Source organism: Phyllostomus discolor, chromosome 10, assembly GCF_004126475.2.
Source record: "Phyllostomus discolor isolate MPI-MPIP mPhyDis1 chromosome 10, mPhyDis1.pri.v3, whole genome shotgun sequence".
NCBI classification, from domain to species: Eukaryota; Metazoa; Chordata; class Mammalia; order Chiroptera; family Phyllostomidae; genus Phyllostomus; species Phyllostomus discolor.
This window is the reverse complement of record NC_040912.2, coordinates 75,360,533-75,377,130: the sequence shown is the minus strand read 5'-3', so window position 1 is coordinate 75,377,130 and position 16,598 is coordinate 75,360,533. Positions and strand designations below refer to the sequence as shown.

Genomic DNA, 16,598 nt, shown 5'->3' with positions numbered 1-16,598 from the left:
CCGGACACGCCCATGGCCGCGCGGAGGGAGAGGGGCGAGCGGACCGGAGCGAATCGGGTTGGGGTCTGCCCCGAGAGGAAGCGACAAGATCCCCCGGTCTGGCGGTGGGTCCTGCCCGAGCCCGCTGCGCGCTGGGACCCCCTCTGCGCCCAGTGTAAGGGCCAGCGCCCTCTCAATGCACTCAGTGATGGGGCAGGAAAAGGACACGGATGGGCAAATCCTCCCTGCCTGTTCCTTCCAAACGCGCACTCAAACTGCCACCACACAGGGCGGGTGCCGCCACCGCTGCTCGCAGCTCTGACCTCCGGCTGCCCGGCCCGGTTCCGCGCGGTGGCCTTTCGTGCCCCAGAGTCACGGGAGGGCAGGAGGAAGAAAGCCAAGGCCAGCATGCGCGAAATGCCGTGCGTTGTCTCTCTGCTTTCCCGGAGACTCCACCAAGTCAAACCAGGGGCACTCTGCAGGGCCCTCTCCAAGGCCCCACGCAGCCTTCGCTGCCCGAAGACTTTCTCTCTCTGCCCTCCGACCTTTTTTCCACTTGGCCCCAAATCCCATGCTCTGCCAGCCCCGACCCCCCACGCACCCCGCCCACGTAGCCGGCTCAGAGTGCGAACTACGGATTTTCACTCTTGTAGAAGGGACCTGTGGAAGCCTAGAGGGCTGGTGTTATATCACTTAATCAACCATTCATTCAAGCCTGTTTACCAGGTGCCCAAGGCGGTTGTTCTCCCATCTCTGCAGGTCTCTCAACAGGGAGAGAGTGCGTACACACTTTGCGACTGGGGCGTCCCAGCACATCGCAAAAAGTACTAGGAGATTGCTAAGCCAGGGACATACACCCTCTCTCGCATACCCACCCACAAGGGCAAGAGAATATATTGTTTTTGTTCACTCCCACAGGCTGCCAAGTTCACAAGTGCTCCATAATCCTCAGGAAGGAAGTCCTCTGCCTGGACATTCCCTACTTACCCTTCAACCCTAGGAGGGGAGACCCCTGCAGGCAGCCTTCCCTATTGGAGGCCCCTCCCGGGCTCCGCCCAATCCTCCTTCCCCCTGGGGCGGCACCAGTCACTCTAGGCTGTCCAGGTCAGGTGTTTGCTCTTCTGTCTGCCCAATTTACGGAAGGTTGGAAGTATCTTAGTCATTTTAAAAAAATCTCCAGCATCGCCCTGGCTGGCGTAGCTCAGTGGATTGAGCGGGAGCTGCGAACCAAAGTGTCTCAGGTTAGATTCCCAGTCAGGGCACATGCCTGGGTTGCAGGCCATGGCCCGCAGCAACCTCACATTGATCTCTCTCTCTCTCTCTCTCTCTCTCTCTCTCTCTCCCCCCCCCCTTCCCTCTCTAAAAATAAATAAATAAAATCTTAAAAAAAATAAAATAAAATCTCCAGCATCTACCAAAATACCTGATACATAACTAAAAGAATAAAAGTGAATCTTCCAGCTATGCCGTTAATGCTCCATCTTATTTAACATATGATTTCACACTTACGAAGTTACATGTTGCCCAATAACAATAATGTTGCCCTATAAGAGTTCTCTTTTCTTCCCTCCTCCTCCCACTCATCCCCGTAGCCTGGTGTCCTGAGAGATGATGGAAGTTTCATTTACTCCCCAGAGGTCAGGATTCCACCCCGCATCCTGTGGTCAAGGGGATCCCATGACGGGGAAAGGCAGTTGAACAAGCCCACCCACACCCCTTCCAGAGGGTCCTGCTGCAGATATCAGGCCTGCCCAGACTTGGGGAGCAGGGCATTTGTCAGGGGTGGTGGAAAGGGGCTGGCATGGGGCGGGGGCACAGAGCTCTGGTGACTGACAGCCTAATGCTGGAAGCCCAGTGACCGCTCTGCCACAGCGCAGCTCCTTGGGGCTCTGGCTCGGCCAGTGGGATCAGCGAGCAGTAGATCTTCACTGCTGACCCCTTGGCTGATGGGGGGAAGGACAAGGGAGGACGCTGTCAACTGTGATATCCAGGGGTCCAAGCTCTCCTTAGAGAGCTCTGATCCTGGGTATTAGGACTAATTTCTCCCTGGCCCTTGATTGGGAGAGTGTTCAGGGGAGATCTGAACCAATCTATCTCAGGACCCAAATTCGGGCAGTCCCTGGCCAGACCAGCACTGGACTGAGGGTGGGGTGGCATTGGGAGGCAGGAGGAAAGGGCTCAGCCGGTGCGGGGGTGGGGGCGGGCGGCGGGGGGAGGGAGGGAGTGGACTGAGGCCAAGAGCTGCACTCTGAAGGGCCGTCAGTGGTGGGGAAGCCAGCCAGGTGATCCGCTTAGGGGGATGATCGGAGTTAATTCTTGTAAACCCTGGACTCAGGACTCAGCCTCCCCGCTAATCCCATCCCGGAGGCTCATCCGCTCTGCGGATTGATGCGGCCGTTTATCCCCCTTCACCCTTATTTCTAAATGCCTCAATCCCTTCGTTAAAGAAAAAAAAAATCATGAATCTTTTAAACATGCACAAAAGTACAGAGAATAACAATAAATATCCATGTGCACGCCACCGAAATCCAACTCCTGTTCGTTTCTTGCCATATTTGATTCAGCGACAGCCCTTCTGTGGTTTTGCACTTTTGCTCTGTAAGTACCATCCACAAACAATGCAGAACACTGACTTGTATGTTTAAAGAGCTATCTAAACGGTATTGTGTTGTATACACTCTTCTGCAAACTTTCACTTTTCTCAACTCTTTTTTTTACATTTATTCATGTTGCTTCACGTGGCTCCAGTTCATGAACTGTAACTGCTGAGTACTATTTCATTGTTTGAATACACCACAATTTTTAAAATATTTTATTTATTTATTTTCAGAGAAAAGGGAAAGGCAAGGAGAAAGAGAGGGAGAGAAACATCAATGTGTGAAAGATACATCGACCAGTCGATCATTTGCCCCCAACTGGGGACCCAGCCCTCAACCCAGGCATGTGCTCCAACTGGGAATCAAACCAGCAACCTCTTGGTTCACAGACCAGCACTCAATCCACTGAGCCACACCAGCCAGGACATGAATATACAACAATTTATTTATTCATTCTCCTGCTAATGGGCATTTAGAATGTTTCCAGTTTTCCAAATTATATACACGCTGCCGTGGACAGGGCTGTGCACGCCTCCTTGGCATCTATGTAAGCACTGCTACAAGGTAGATACCTAGAAGTAGAATTTCTGAGTCATAGACTGTGTGCTTAACCTCACTACTTAAACTTCACTAGTTATTGCCAAGTTGCTCTATAGAGCCATTGGACAAATTTGCAGTCTCAACAATGGCTTCCCCTGCTTGCTCAGATTCACTGACACATTTATAATTGGTCTGCTCACCATTCCCTCTTGCATTCCACTCCCTCCTTTTTCTGAAGTATTTCCACTGGTGGCATTTCGGTGAAAGTTTCTGAGTGGTAAATAATCTCAGTCATTGCCTTAAAATGTCCTTATTTCACACCATTTGAATGGAAATTCAACGGGCATAGAATTTGAGGTTGACAGTCTTCTCTTAGGAGATATTCTTTTGGAGATATTCTTTTTTCTATAATATTTTGTTGCTAATAAGAAGTCAGCTGCCAATATCATTGTTAAGTTTGTAGGCAAACAGATGTTTTTCTGGTTCATTTCAAGATTTTTCTCTTTCTCCTCCGTATTCTGCAATTTCACCATAATATGTAAGTTCCAGACTCTTCAACTTGAGGACTGTGGGTTTTGTCCATTTTGGAAAATTCTTAATCATTATTGATTGGAATATTACATTCCCCTGATTCTTTGTCTCTTTCAGGAGCCCCGATTTTACATAGGGGTGTGATATGCCATATCTATCTATCTATCTCATTCTTTCCCTCATGTTTTTTAATTTTCTATCTCATCATCTTCCTGCCAAATTTTGAATGATTTCATCAGCTCTATCTTCCAATTCACTAATTCTCTTTCCAACTGGGTCTAGTCTACTGTTTAATACACTACTGAGTCTTTAATTTCAATCACATGTCCCTCATTTTTTAATATTTTAACTCTCCCTCTTTTTTAAAAAAATGTATTTATTTATTTTTAGAGAGAAGGGAAGGGAGAGAGAAAGAGAGGGAGAGAAACATCAATGTGTGGTTGCCTCTCAAGTGGCCCCTACTGGGAACCTGGCCTGAAACCCAGGCATGTGACATGACTGGGAATTGAACTAGCGACCCTTTGCTTCATAGTCCAGCACTCCACTGAGCCACATCAGCCAGGGCTCATAATACAATATTTTTATCATGGTTTATTTTCTTGTCTTTAATCTTTGATGCTTTTAAGTATACTTATTATATATTATATAGTAGTTTTCATGTTGTTGTAATATGCACAGTTCTAGGGGTGTTAATTCTCCTGTTTGTTATGTCTGCTGACTCTTTCTGACAGTGGATTACTTCCTTGTCTAGTTTATAATATTTTATTGTGAGCTTTTCTTCAGCAGTTTGTGTGTGTGTAAGTGTTAGTGAGAGTCCCATAAGTCCTAGGCTATGCAGACATTCTTACAGAGTTCTTTCTTGCTTCTGGGGGGCTGTGTGGTATTGCTAGGGACTGCAAGGGTCCTAAACCGGGTTTCTATTTACTTTCTCTGCTTGAGGACCAACGTCACGCAGATAACAGAAATCCAGATGCAAGGCAAGCAATTGCTCAGACTTGGGACAACAAACAACCTCTCAGGGTTGACTTGTATTTCTTCCCCTTTTCTCTGCTTCCTTGGGCAGGTGTGCGTAGTTTTTAGTCTTCTTTCCATGGGCGAGGTATATCTCCCACGTCCTGAGCTTATGCAGGAGGTGCAGCCAGAGCTCCCTGCCTCTGGTGGGCTGAAGCCATGCGTCCTGTAACCGGAAGCATTAAAATGCAGCTCCTGGTCCAGGGCACATTCTGTCTGAAACCTACCACGGGCCACTGGGACAGTCTCCTCTTCCCTTTTATTTGGCGTTGTGTTCCTTCCTTAATTCTAAGAACTGTGTTTCTTTTTGCAAAATAAATGTTTGCAGGTGTCCACATTTCAATATTTGAATTGTATTTTGCAGCATTTCCGTGTGTGTTCTAGGGGACTCTGGGTGAGGAGATAGCTACATTAGTTCAGTCTGCCACGTTGCCAGGGGTTCCCCTCTAGATTCTCTTTGTCTTCTCTATTCCTAACATCCTCTATGTCAGTAAGTGGCATTGTGATTTGCAGAGGGATTTCACATAGTTTCTGACCTAATCCTCCCAACAACTCTGAGAAATAAATAGTGCTGTTCCCATTGTACCAGGGCAGAATCGTAACTTTACTCCTACCCTTTGGACTCTGAATCCTGTGCATTTCATAGCTTGTGCTTTACACGGAGAGGTAGGCCATCTGTTTGCTTCTACTCTAGAGAGGACAGGCAGTGTATAGGTGTTTGGCAAGGGACAGAAGGAAGAAAAAAATCCAGGAAAAGTAGGGCTCGTCCGGGATTTGAACCCGGGACCTCTCGCACCCTAAGCGAGAATCATACCCCTAGACCAACGAGCCTGTCATAATTGCCCCCTGCCACATGTGCCTTCCATGCTACATCAGCCTCAGCTGTAGTTTGTGGTTTCTGGAGGCGGCTTCCCTTCTTCCAGGCTGGCTCCTAGCCCAGGCCGGCGGCACTCCCCAGGCCTCGCCTCTGGTTCCCTCCTGCTCCTCCCCATCCCACTGCGGAGCCACACAGATACCTGCTGCTCCAGGCAGGGCCTCTCCTTCCCGTGATCAGCCAGCCCCTGCCGAGGCCACCACGCTGAGTTCCTGGGGGTGCTGCTGGGGAAGGGCAGAGAAGAAGCCAGGCTCCAGCAGCCTCCACTTTCTGGGGGAGCCCCAGGGCTGAGAGAAGCCGTCTGGCATCTCCCACACCCAGTGAAGAACCACGCTTCTTTCTTACCTCATGATCAGGCCCCCAGAAGAATCTTCCAACCCCAAATAGCCTCCTGGGTGTGGGCGCGGAAGGCTGTCTCAGGTCCCCCTCACTAGGTGAAATTTGCTAAGTTACTCAGCTGCTCCATCTGCCAGGCGGCGTAGTAACACCCGCCCTGTCTGCCTTACAGGGTGATGTGAGGATCCAGTGAGGCTGTCTGTGGAAACACCACAAACTGTAAAGTGCGGGTACTGAGCAAAGGGGTAATCGTGATGGCAACATGAGGGCGGGGGAAACACACGGCAGGGAAGCTGCCCCTTACTGTCTGCTGTGGGCTGGGCAGTGCGTTCTGTGCTTTGCAGACCTTCTTTAACCTTCTAACAAGCAGTGTCATCGCCAAGGCAAGAAAAAGAAACTTGCCTAAATTCAGCTTAGACGCGACACGCTTATTTGAATTGGAAGCCCATTTTAAATTCGGGTCACACTGCTTCTCAGACTTTCTAGAAAACCAAGGAAGGGAATACATCCTCGAATACCCTCCCTCCCTCCTCTGCTCGTCCTGCCCACGGAGGCTGCAGGGAAAACCCTGCTAACAGGCCCACAATGGCCTGGGTGGGGGTCCTTCTGGCTGGGGGCTTCCCAAATTAGAGAGAGCCTGGGGGTCAGCCTCAGAGGCCCGGGCCTTGGAGAAGACCCCGTGGGCTGGCCAGGTTCTCTGCGCTTTCACTGAACCGCCTCTGTCGCACCCCAGGGACGCTTGCTTGCTCCCAGGGGAGATGTCCTCCGTGCAGCTGGGAACTCCAGGGTGCAGGGACTTGTGGTACTGGCCGTGGGGTCCAGCACTTGGCAATCAATCCTGCTGACAACACCAATGATTCCCAAGCAGTTCTGTGTGCTGGGCCTTGTGTAAGCGCTTTGCCGGGTGAAGCTCATTTCATTTCATCCTCACAGCCCAACTGTTCTCACAGACATCGCTTAGCAAATGTCTGTGGAGTGATGAATAAGTCAGGAGTTTGCACCAAAAAAATCGCTGGTACAACAAATATTCAGGTGAATGCTCATCACTTGGATTGAAGTGGCAACCATGAGCCTGAAGAAACCCTCCCACCCGCCATCTCTTTAAGCAGGCTTCCTAGGGAACCAGTCTGTCTCTGGGATAGGCAGGAGGAACGGCCCCACTTTAGAGAATGGTTTGGCTAGCATTCCTTTGCACCCAGGGGATAAGATTTCATTCTATCCGCCCAGGAGTATCTGGACCAGACAATTGGCTCTGCTGACTAATCACGGCTAGAGAGAAGGGCAAGGGCTCATCTGGTCTAAAACCAGAGTCTTTTTTGGGTAGCTGCTCCCCAGCCTTAAAGTGCCTTATAAATAAGAGCACACTCAAGGCGTTGTTCCATGACCTCAGCAGACATTCCCTGAATTGCTCCTCTCCGTGGACATGCCAGGGAGTGAGGTTGCTCCCAGCAGGGCTCCTAGGGGGATTTTACTGAGGATGTTTCAGGGCTGAGACGGAGGCTGGGCCCCCCGCCAGCGCTTCACTCTAGGGGTGCTGTTGGAATGTGCGGCGGGATCATGCCTCTTCGTGTGGCCTGTCTGGAGCAGGGTCCTGCCCGCTGAGTACCAGCAATCTCTCCTCTGCTGTTGTGTCAGCCACCGTCCGCCCCCTCCTCCCCAGCCATGCCCACACCCTTCCAGATGGACATAGGCTTGCTGGGCGAGGAGTAGCGCCCTAGTGGAAACCCACTGGCACCTACCGTGCATTTTTTTTTCCAGGCTAAACTTACTATGGCCTTGCTCTAGGCAGTAGAAGTTTGGGCCAGAAATGACTTGGTAGTCTCTGTCTGTTTAAAAAGCCACAGACGGAATTCTCCGAGGAGAATTGGAGGCTCTGTTTCTGAGAATTTCCTCCCTGTCCTCCCAGGCACGCGGGGGCTCTCAGTCAGGCAAATCCTCGCACGACCCCTCATTTTCACAAGAGCATGTCCGCTGTGTCCCCCTCTCATCACTGTACAAGGAGAGCCTCCAGTCAGTGCTGAACGAACATGGTCACGAGGGATCATCGCAAGCTCGCTGGGGGCACTTGAAGACAGACAGGAAGAGGTGGAAGCTGCTAGAAAGATTTTGCTTGCCTTCACTCAGTCATCGACTCAAACGAAGACGGCAGCCAAGAAGTCAGCAGAAGGCTGAGACCCAGAAGGGCAGCCGTGGAAGAATTAGGAAAGATCATCACGAGCCAAGACGCGGCATTGGAGACCAGGGCTGAAAGCACCCACAGCCGCACATCCCCAGTTTAACTATGGACGCATGCCAACGCTGGACAGTGAGGAAGGCTGGCAGGAAAACAATGGATTCATTAGAAATATGGGAATGGAGGAGAGCTTTATGGGTACCCGGGCCACTAGAAAGTGGTGTTCTAGAGCAAATTAAGCCCGAAACATCACTGGAGGTAAAAAATGACAAAGCTCAGGCTGTCCTAGTTTGGGCACGTCGTGAGAAGGCAGGGTTCTTTGAAAAAGACAATGATGCGGGGGGAGAATAGAAGCAGCAGGAAAGAGGAAGACCAGATGTGAACTGGGCTGACGCCATAAAAGAAGCCGTGGGCGGGAGTCTGCAGGAGCCAAGCGGGCTGGTGAGGACAGGACGTTGTGGACGTCACTCATTCAGAGGGTCACCAAAAGTCAGAGCTACTCAATGGCATGTAACGCACATACATCAAAAACATAGCAAAAGCTGCCCTGGCGGGGTAGCTCAGTTGGCGAGAGCATTGTTCCAAAACCTAAGGTTGCGGGTTTGATCCCCAGTCACGGCCCATACAAGACGCAACCAATGAATGCATAAATAAGTAGAACAGCAAATTGGTGTTTCTCTCTCTTTCCCTTCCTCTCTGTCCCTAAAATCAATAAATTAAAAAACCGCATGGCAGAAAGCGAACACTGGTTGCCGCTGGAATGGGGCGGGGGGACTTGGTGGCTGGCAAAGAAGCTTCCTTTTCGCTATAGAGAGTCATTTGTACTTCATTCATTTTACACACACACACACACACACACACACAGAATTCAACTGGACATATATATAATCCACTCAAAACAGAAATTGAATTATTAAAAAACCAAATAGAGAGACTCAGTAATTAGTGAGAATCAATAACTAGTGAGAACAAGGAGAAATTCATTTTAAGCCTCCAGAGAGTTGAAATGCTCCCTGGATCCAAGCAGCCCGGCAGCGCTGGTACTGGCCCCCATCCTGATGGTTCTGGCTGACGTCCAGTTTCAAAATGTGCTTTGTGTCCGTCCACACTGAGGGGTCCCAATCAGTAGCCGACCCAACCCTGTGAAACTGGGAAAGTTGTGTGCACTCAGAAAAGTTGTTGAAGATGTTGTTCATTATGTCACGCCAGTGTCTCCCTGGGGAAGCCCCCAGGGAGGCATCACCGTCCACCACACTCCCTAGAGCGGTTGGTTTGCGTTACTCACTGGACACGGAATTACGTGAGTGAGTCGCTGCTGGGAGGCACAAATGTGTGGTTCATCCGCAGGGACCCCATAGGCGGGCACTTTCAATTTCATTCCGTCCCTTGAACTCTGCACCATTGTTCCTCTTTCTTCTTTTGCTCCTACGAATGATTGACACACGATTTCCTGTTCCCTATATTCCTGCAAGCCTTGCTTAAAGTATTCCTGGAAATAAACTACTCCTGGAATAAACTCCTAGGAAATAGTGTTGGGGGCGGGGACCCGGAAACTCTTCAAAATACATGCTCCTTTTTCTAGGACTTTTTTCTGGACAGTTAGAATGAGTGGAAAAACAATTTTTCTCTTGACTGTTTTCCATTCAGTTCTGGGCATTCCTAAGTCTCGATCTAAACCAATGATTCTCAACCAGAGGGGAGGGCGCAGGGGGTGATTTTGCCGCTCAGAGGACTTTGTGTCTGGAGACAGTTTTGGTTGCCACGACTGCGGTGGAGGTGCCGCTATGAGCATCTCGAGCATCTCGTGGGCAGGGCCCGGGGAGGCCGTGAAACACCCTGCAGTGCTCAGAACGGCCCGAGACGGAGAATCGTCCAGTCTAATGAGTCAGCAGCACTGAGGTTGGGACGGTGGTTTAGATACACCCAGCACGTCTTCTGTGAAGCCTTAGTGTGTTATCGAGTTCCTAAATTAACCAAATGATGTTAAATCCGAAGAGGGTACTATATCTACTAAATATACCTAAACTCTCTCCTGTTTTTATATCATTACCCTCCTTCTTTACCCCACCCTTCCTTCCCCCCTACTCCATGGCTCAATGACTCTGGAGATTGTTTCTGTCCCTTGCTTGGGTGCTATGGAGCCTCTGTGCTTGGGTAAGGCTTTTTGTGGCCCTGCCCCGCCCCCCAGAGTGGTGCATCTGCACCCTCTTAGCTGGGGCTGGGTTGACCCTAACTTGGACCCATTGCCCTTACTTCTAAAAACGAGGTGGGGTAGGGTGAGAAGGGACTGTTTGGGCTAGAGTCGGAACAGGGAGAGGGCGGAGGTGCAGCCATCCGTCCTGGACAGTGGAGTGAGAAGGCCTGGGGCTGTCTTTTAATGACATCAGTGTGGATGGGAGCCCAAGCCCAGGCACTGCCCTTGCAGGCCCTTGTCAGAACCATTTGCAGAGGTGGGCACCTCAGCAGAGCCCTGCAGACAGCTGAGGCTGACTCATGCCACTCAGCCCCGGGGCTGGGGCCGGTGCCCTGCCCGGGGATGGGCACTTCAAAAACTGCCTTCAGAGCTGGCCTCTGGTCCTGGTCCCAGGCCAAGGGTTGTGCTGACTCAGGCAGTCCAGTGGAGGCCAAGTGGTTTTGCAATTCCTGGACCCTTACCTGGATCTCTGCCAAGAATCCTACCTGTGGGGGAGTGTGTGTGGAGTGTGTGTGTAAAAATGGCAGGCTTCCAGAGGTGGCTGACAAGTCTCCAACTGGCCTTGCTAGCTCAGGAGCCAAGGGACATCGATTTTAGTGGTGAGGTGCGTCCTCTTGGGAGTTCCAAACAAGGCTGAAGTGCTTGTCCAGCCTCGTCAGCTCGGTGGGAAAGGAACTCAAATGTTCTCTGCTGCAGGGGAAGCAGCTCAAGTCTGCTCAGCTTTTGGACCAGCTCTCGCCTTTTGCTGGGGTCTTTGGAGATGCTCCATGAAGAGCTCAGCAGTCAGCCGAGGAGGTAGATATATATATATATATTTGGAAATTAAATCATCTTTATTGCTAAGTTAATTGATAAGTTGGTGCCCTGACCAGGACTTGAGCCCCCACTTTTTGCTGTAAGCTTTGACTCTTCAGCCAGATCAAAGTTGGGGTTTTCTGCTTGGGTTCCTGCCATCCCTTGTCATTTAGACTGACGAGCACCCTGGGGGACAAACCCCCAGGGACGGTTCCTTTCATCCCAGTGTTGAGTCCTTCCAGTTTTTGCCTGCTTTGGGGTACTTTATGGCGCTTTCAAGTAGGTGCTTTTCATATTTTGTCCAGAGTGTATCATTTTTACCCATGGCAGGGAGGATTCATCTAATACGTACTACTCTGCCATTACTGGGCCATCCCTTCACTTTTTTACCTGTATTTAATGTGTATCAATTTTATCTACATATCTGTACCCCTACCGAGGTGGGGAAGAAGATTCAGTCATAAGGGCCGAAGTGTGGTGCTGAGTGTAAGTGTGGGTAGAGCTTCCCGCAGAGCTGGCCTTGCTGGGGCAGTCTTGGCAGAAGCGGTCCTGGTGAGCTGGGCTGTGAGGGCTGGGCAGGGCATGGGTGAGCAGACAGGAGGGAGGCTGTGGCAGCTTGGGCACTGCTGAGCTGAGGGCATGAACATGGTGTGAGAGGGGCAGTGAGCCAGCCAGCCAGCCTCAGCCTGGCTGGGGGAGGTCAGCACAGGAAAGGCATGGACGGACTCAACAAGAAGAAAGAGGCAGCCTGGGTTGCCGGCGACCTCCAGGCTTGCCAAATTGCCCTGTGCCGCGCCCTGAAGGCTGTTTACTAAGGTGTTTGCAGGAACACCTTGTCCCTTTCACCCGGGGCTGGTTCCCAGGCTGGCGGAGAGTCCCAGGTCTCTGAAGAGGGAGAGTTAGGGGGCAACTTCCACAAAGGGGCAGTTGGGGTGCAGACATTTAGAGGGATGGAGATGGGTGCCCCCGAGAGCTCATTCAAAGGGGAAACAAACAAGTGGTGGAAGCACCTTTACTACACGTGGGCCAGCATCTCCCAGGACCCGGTGAGCTGACTCTCACTCATCCCAGCATCCAGGACTGCAGGTCCAGATTCTCTGAGCCCAATCTTCTATCCTCTGAGGAGCACACAATCAGCTTTGCGGCTGCAAAAGGAGGTTTAGGTGGGGGCTTGGGGGTCTCTAATCCCAGACTTTGTCCTTAGGAGGCTTAGGATCAGCACTGACCATTTGGGGGACCCAAAAGTGGTTTCAGAAGAGGGGGTTCTTTGGCGGGGTGGGGAGAGGTGGTGGGGGGAGGACCGTCTATAAGAGGGATCAGAGGGTGTGGGGACATCTGTGAGCGAAATGTCAGGGGAGGAGGAGTTTTATCTGTTCAAGAACATCTCCTCAGTGGGGCCGTGGGATGGGCCTCAGTACCACATTGCCCCTGTCTGGGCCTTCCACCTCCAGGCAGCCTTCATGGGTTTTGTCTTCTTTGCAGGGACACCCCTCAATGCCACGGTGCTGGTGGCCACACTGCGCTGCAGAAAGCTGAGGCAGCCACTCAACTACATTTTGGTCAATGTGTCCCTGGGGGGCTTCCTCTTCTGCGTCTTCTCTGTCTCCACTGTCTTCCTCGCCAGCTGTCAGGGATACTTCATCTTCGGCCGCCGCGTGTGTGCTCTGGAGGCCTTCCTGGGCTCTGCAGCAGGTACCGCAGGGGGAGGGGCTGGGGGGGCAGAGGACGTGGAGCCAGGGGTGGAACCGGGGACGGGCTGCTGGCCTAGAGTGCATCCCAAGTGAGGAGTCTGGAGGAGTCTGATGCTCTTTTGCATATTGGGGTACAAAGCCCAGACTAGAAATTTGACCCGCTGTGTCCCAAACTCTACTCTGTCAGTCCAGCCTGCCTCCTGGTGCTGTGCTGGCCCCACCCTGTAATCCACTCCTCCTGCCAGGCTAACCCATCAACCTGGTTTCACCACAGGTCTGGTCACAGGCTGGTCACTGGCCTTCCTGGCCTTTGAGCGCTACATTGTCATCTGTAAACCCTTCGGCAGCTTCCGCTTCAGCTCCAGGCACGCACTGATGGTGGTCCTGGCCACCTGGACCATTGGCATTGGCGTCTCCATCCCACCCTTCTTTGGCTGGAGCCGGTGAGAGCACAGGGCAGGTTGGTGTGGGTAGAGTTGCATATAAGCTTTTCCATGTTGACCTCTACTCTTTTATTCTAAAAAGATTTTATTTATTTTTAGAGAGAGGGGAAAGGAGGGAGAGAGGGAGAGAAACATCAATGTGTGGTTGCCTCACGTGCCTGACACTGGGGACCTGGCCCGCAACCCAGGCATGTGCCCTGACTGGGAATCAAACTGGTGACCCTTTGGTTCTCAGGTCGGCACTCAGTCCACTGAGCCACACCAGCCAGGGCTCACCTCTACTTTTTAATGGACTTGTGGAATAGGTGAGAGAAAGGGCTGTGGGAGACAAGTGCTAAAATTTATTCTACAGTTCGAATTGCTATACTGTCTGCTGGTAGCGACAGTCGCTGGGCACCCCCTGGGGTCTATTAGGCATGTGGATATGACCCAGGAACCTCAGCTCCCCCTCCGTTCTTGTGGTGAGCCTCCAGCGTGCAGATGCTTGCCCGGTGGGTGAGCGTCCGGTCCCTTCGCAGGTTCATCCCCGAGGGCCTGCAGTGTTCCTGTGGCCCTGACTGGTACACCGTGGGCACCAAATATCGCAGCGAGTACTACGCCTGGTTCCTCTTCATCTTCTGCTTCATCGTGCCTCTTGCCCTCATCTGCTTCTCCTACTCTCAGCTGCTGGGGGCGCTCAGAGCCGTGAGTGGCTTTTGTGAGGGCCAGGGGGCTCCAGGGGAGAGGGGGGAGTGGGTGAGTGTTCCAGAACATCTGGAAATGCCACAGCCAGGTAGAGGGGATATGTAAAAGCAATGCAGGAAGCGGGGAGAGGCAGAATGATGAAACGGAATGAAGAATGAGGTAGAGTCACCCCTGCTCAAATACAGTTGTCAAGACACACATGTGATCCCTTCCAATGTCACAGACCGGAAAGCTGCCTCCATCCTGCCTTCCTCAATGAGAGCCCCAGGACTAGGCGAGACACAGGGACAGAAGAGAGGCAATTGAAGCAGGTGTCCCCTGGGTGAAAAAAAAGACAAACCGTCCAGAGATCTGCGAGTTGAGGATGTGCCATTTTCTCTGTGCTCATCCCAGGTGGCAGCCCAGCAGCAGGAGTCAGCTTCAACCCAGAAGGCTGAGCGGGAGGTGAGCCGCATGGTGGTGGTGATGGTGGGATCCTTTTGTCTCTGTTATGTGCCCTACGCCGCCCTGGCCATGTACATGGTCAACAACCGTAGCCACGGGCTGGACTTGCGGCTGGTCACCATCCCTGCCTTCTTCTCCAAGAGCGCTTGTGTCTACAACCCCATCATCTACTGTTTCATGAACAAGCAGGTAAAGTTCCCATTTACATTCCTATGGGACTCACTAGTCCCAGGACTCAGCTCTCCTGACCAATGACTTTAAACTTGGAGTCCCTTGGGCTCTACTCAGAGGGTTAGCAGTGAACAAGGGAACCGCAGGGAGGGTGGTGTGATCATCAAGACAAGCTCAGAGCCCCGGGGCAGGCAGAACCTAAGCCACAAAAATCGAGTTGCTCCAAAGAAAAGAGTAAGTGAAAAGTTTTGTTTTGTTGAAGAACTGACAGATCAATTATTTCCCCTACACTCCAGCCCTTCCGATTCACAAGTTTTTAATCCTTTCCTGTTCAACTTCTGGCCTTCAGCATGTACAAAGCAGGAATCACAACACATGCATAAAAAACCTAAAGCAGGGTATCATCTAAAGGTACCAGGTGGTCCAGCCCCCCCATCCTAAATCTGAGCAAAAACAATGCCCTCCTCACCACCAAACCAAACTCAAATCTAGTTGTCTCTCGCGGGGCAAACATTCTGTTTTGAGAATTATTATTGGTTCCTTCAGTCCCGGAGTGGATCCAATCGAATGTGAAACCTGGACAGAGTGAGCAGGCAGTCCTTTCCCCCCTGGAAGGCCCTTTCAGGAATGCGGGAGGGGTGGTGGGCCTGACCGAGCTCCCAGGAGGCGGGCAGGTTCACCAGGATGTGTAGGGAGTATTGCAGACCTGGAGGCGGGCAGTCCTGGACTGGAAACTGACTAGTCTCAGGACTGGGAAAACACACTGAAACCCACCCGAGGGGATCCTGGGTACATGGAAGGCATCGTTTGAGGCTTTGGGGAGACCAAGCACAAGGTCTTTCCCCCCATACTTCCTGACAGTATCTCCTCCGTGCTCTTCTGCCGAGGGGCCTACCTACAATCCTGGCCTTTCCCTCCAGTTCCGGGCTTGCATCATGGAGATGGTGTGTGGGAGGTCCATGACAGATGAGCCTGACGCGTCCAGTTCCCAGAGAACTGAAGTTTCCACTCTCTCTTCCAGCCAAGTAAGCCCCAGCTAAGGCGCCATATTGGCCTACTTGCAGCAACTGGGATTTTACATTTAAGGAAATTTCTACTTCCTCTGCCAAAAACCAAACTACCAACAATGCAGAAAACAGACAGGAAGGGGAGCAATGACAACTTGGGGAATCAATGTTCCGTTTTCCCACCACCTTCCTGCCTGCAAAGCTACTGCTCCAGCTGGGCCCGACTCAGAACACACCAGAAGCTGCTGCAGCAACCATCAGCTTCTAGTCCTAAGTGGCCAGGTGCCCAGCACTTGGAAAGTCGGTCTCTACATACAAGCCAACTACAAAGGCGTATGGCTGAGTTTTCAGTGTATGGACAACAATTACCTTCCTTTTTAGTGACCTTTTCCCCAGACTGGGCATCTGTTCTGAGATGATACATTCTGAGAAAATACTGTAGGAATGGCAGAGGCATAAAGAACACAAATAAAACCTTCGGCAGGCCCCAAATATGAGTGTGAAGGAATTTCCTCTCACTACCTATGCCAGTTGCTGTGACAGCTCGGGCAGACACATCATGTTCGTGAGCCCCTGAGCCAGCACGAACTGTTCCAGGTGTTTCCTCTCCCGCTCCCCCGCCCCCCCCCCCCCCCCCCCCCCCCCCCCCCCCCGTTACTTGGCTAACCCTATCTGTCTTAAGATGTGTATTTACTAAAGCTAACAGTTTAATTCACTTCACGGTCTCAAAATACAGTGGAATTAAACATCTTGATATCATTTGTAAACTACACCAAAATGTTCAAAAAACTCTCTTACCCTATACTTTACACCCACCCTCTCCCTCTGGAAAAGGCCTTTCTGAACTAAACATCAAGAATAACGCTGTGTGGGCGCCCGGGGTGGCGTGTGCTTGGTATCAGACAACGCTGTAAGGAGCAGCTACACGGCCTGAGGGAAGAGGCAGGATTACAGCTGCAGTGGGCATGCCGGATTTTAGGAACAGGAAGAAAAGTACCAAATTTGGAAGAAGACAGTAACTCCTTTGGGTTGAGGGGGTGGGCACAGCAAACCTTCCAGGGGAGCTCCTTTTCTGTGACATTTTACAGCACTCGTAATTCTAAGCAAGCATTCCATTTCTTAGAATGA

General features: G+C 51.5%; 1 protein-coding gene and 1 non-coding gene across 2 annotated transcripts; one reads left to right on the top strand and one right to left on the bottom strand.

Moving 5' to 3' along the window:
• Positions 1–5,417: 5,417 nt before the first annotated feature.
• On the bottom strand, positions 5,418–5,489 carry TRNAP-AGG. The gene has a single exon. It is a non-coding gene; the product is annotated as a tRNA-Pro (tRNA).
• Positions 5,490–12,256: 6,767 nt separating this feature from the next.
• Positions 12,257–15,923, top strand: OPN1SW (opsin 1, short wave sensitive). The gene is made up of 5 exons (XM_028525558.1): positions 12,257–12,722; positions 12,996–13,164; positions 13,683–13,848; positions 14,242–14,481; positions 15,384–15,923. Exons 1-5 carry the CDS (start codon positions 12,377–12,379, stop codon positions 15,501–15,503), a joined length of 1,041 nt encoding a protein of 346 aa, XP_028381359.1. The 5' UTR covers positions 12,257–12,376; the 3' UTR covers positions 15,504–15,923.
• The last annotated feature ends 675 nt before the right edge of the window (positions 15,924–16,598 follow it).

Excerpts from the sequence above, each read along its gene's own strand:
- OPN1SW (XM_028525558.1), top strand. The coding sequence starts at position 12,377 with ATGTCAGGGGAGGAGGAGTTTTATCTGTTCAAGAACATCTCCTCAGTG. Across the intron at positions 13,165-13,682 it reads CCCTTCTTTGGCTGGAGCCG|GTTCATCCCCGAGGGCCTGC; the intron begins GTGAGAGCACAG and ends GTCCCTTCGCAG. Across the intron at positions 13,849-14,241 it reads TGCTGGGGGCGCTCAGAGCC|GTGGCAGCCCAGCAGCAGGA; the intron begins GTGAGTGGCTTT and ends TGCTCATCCCAG.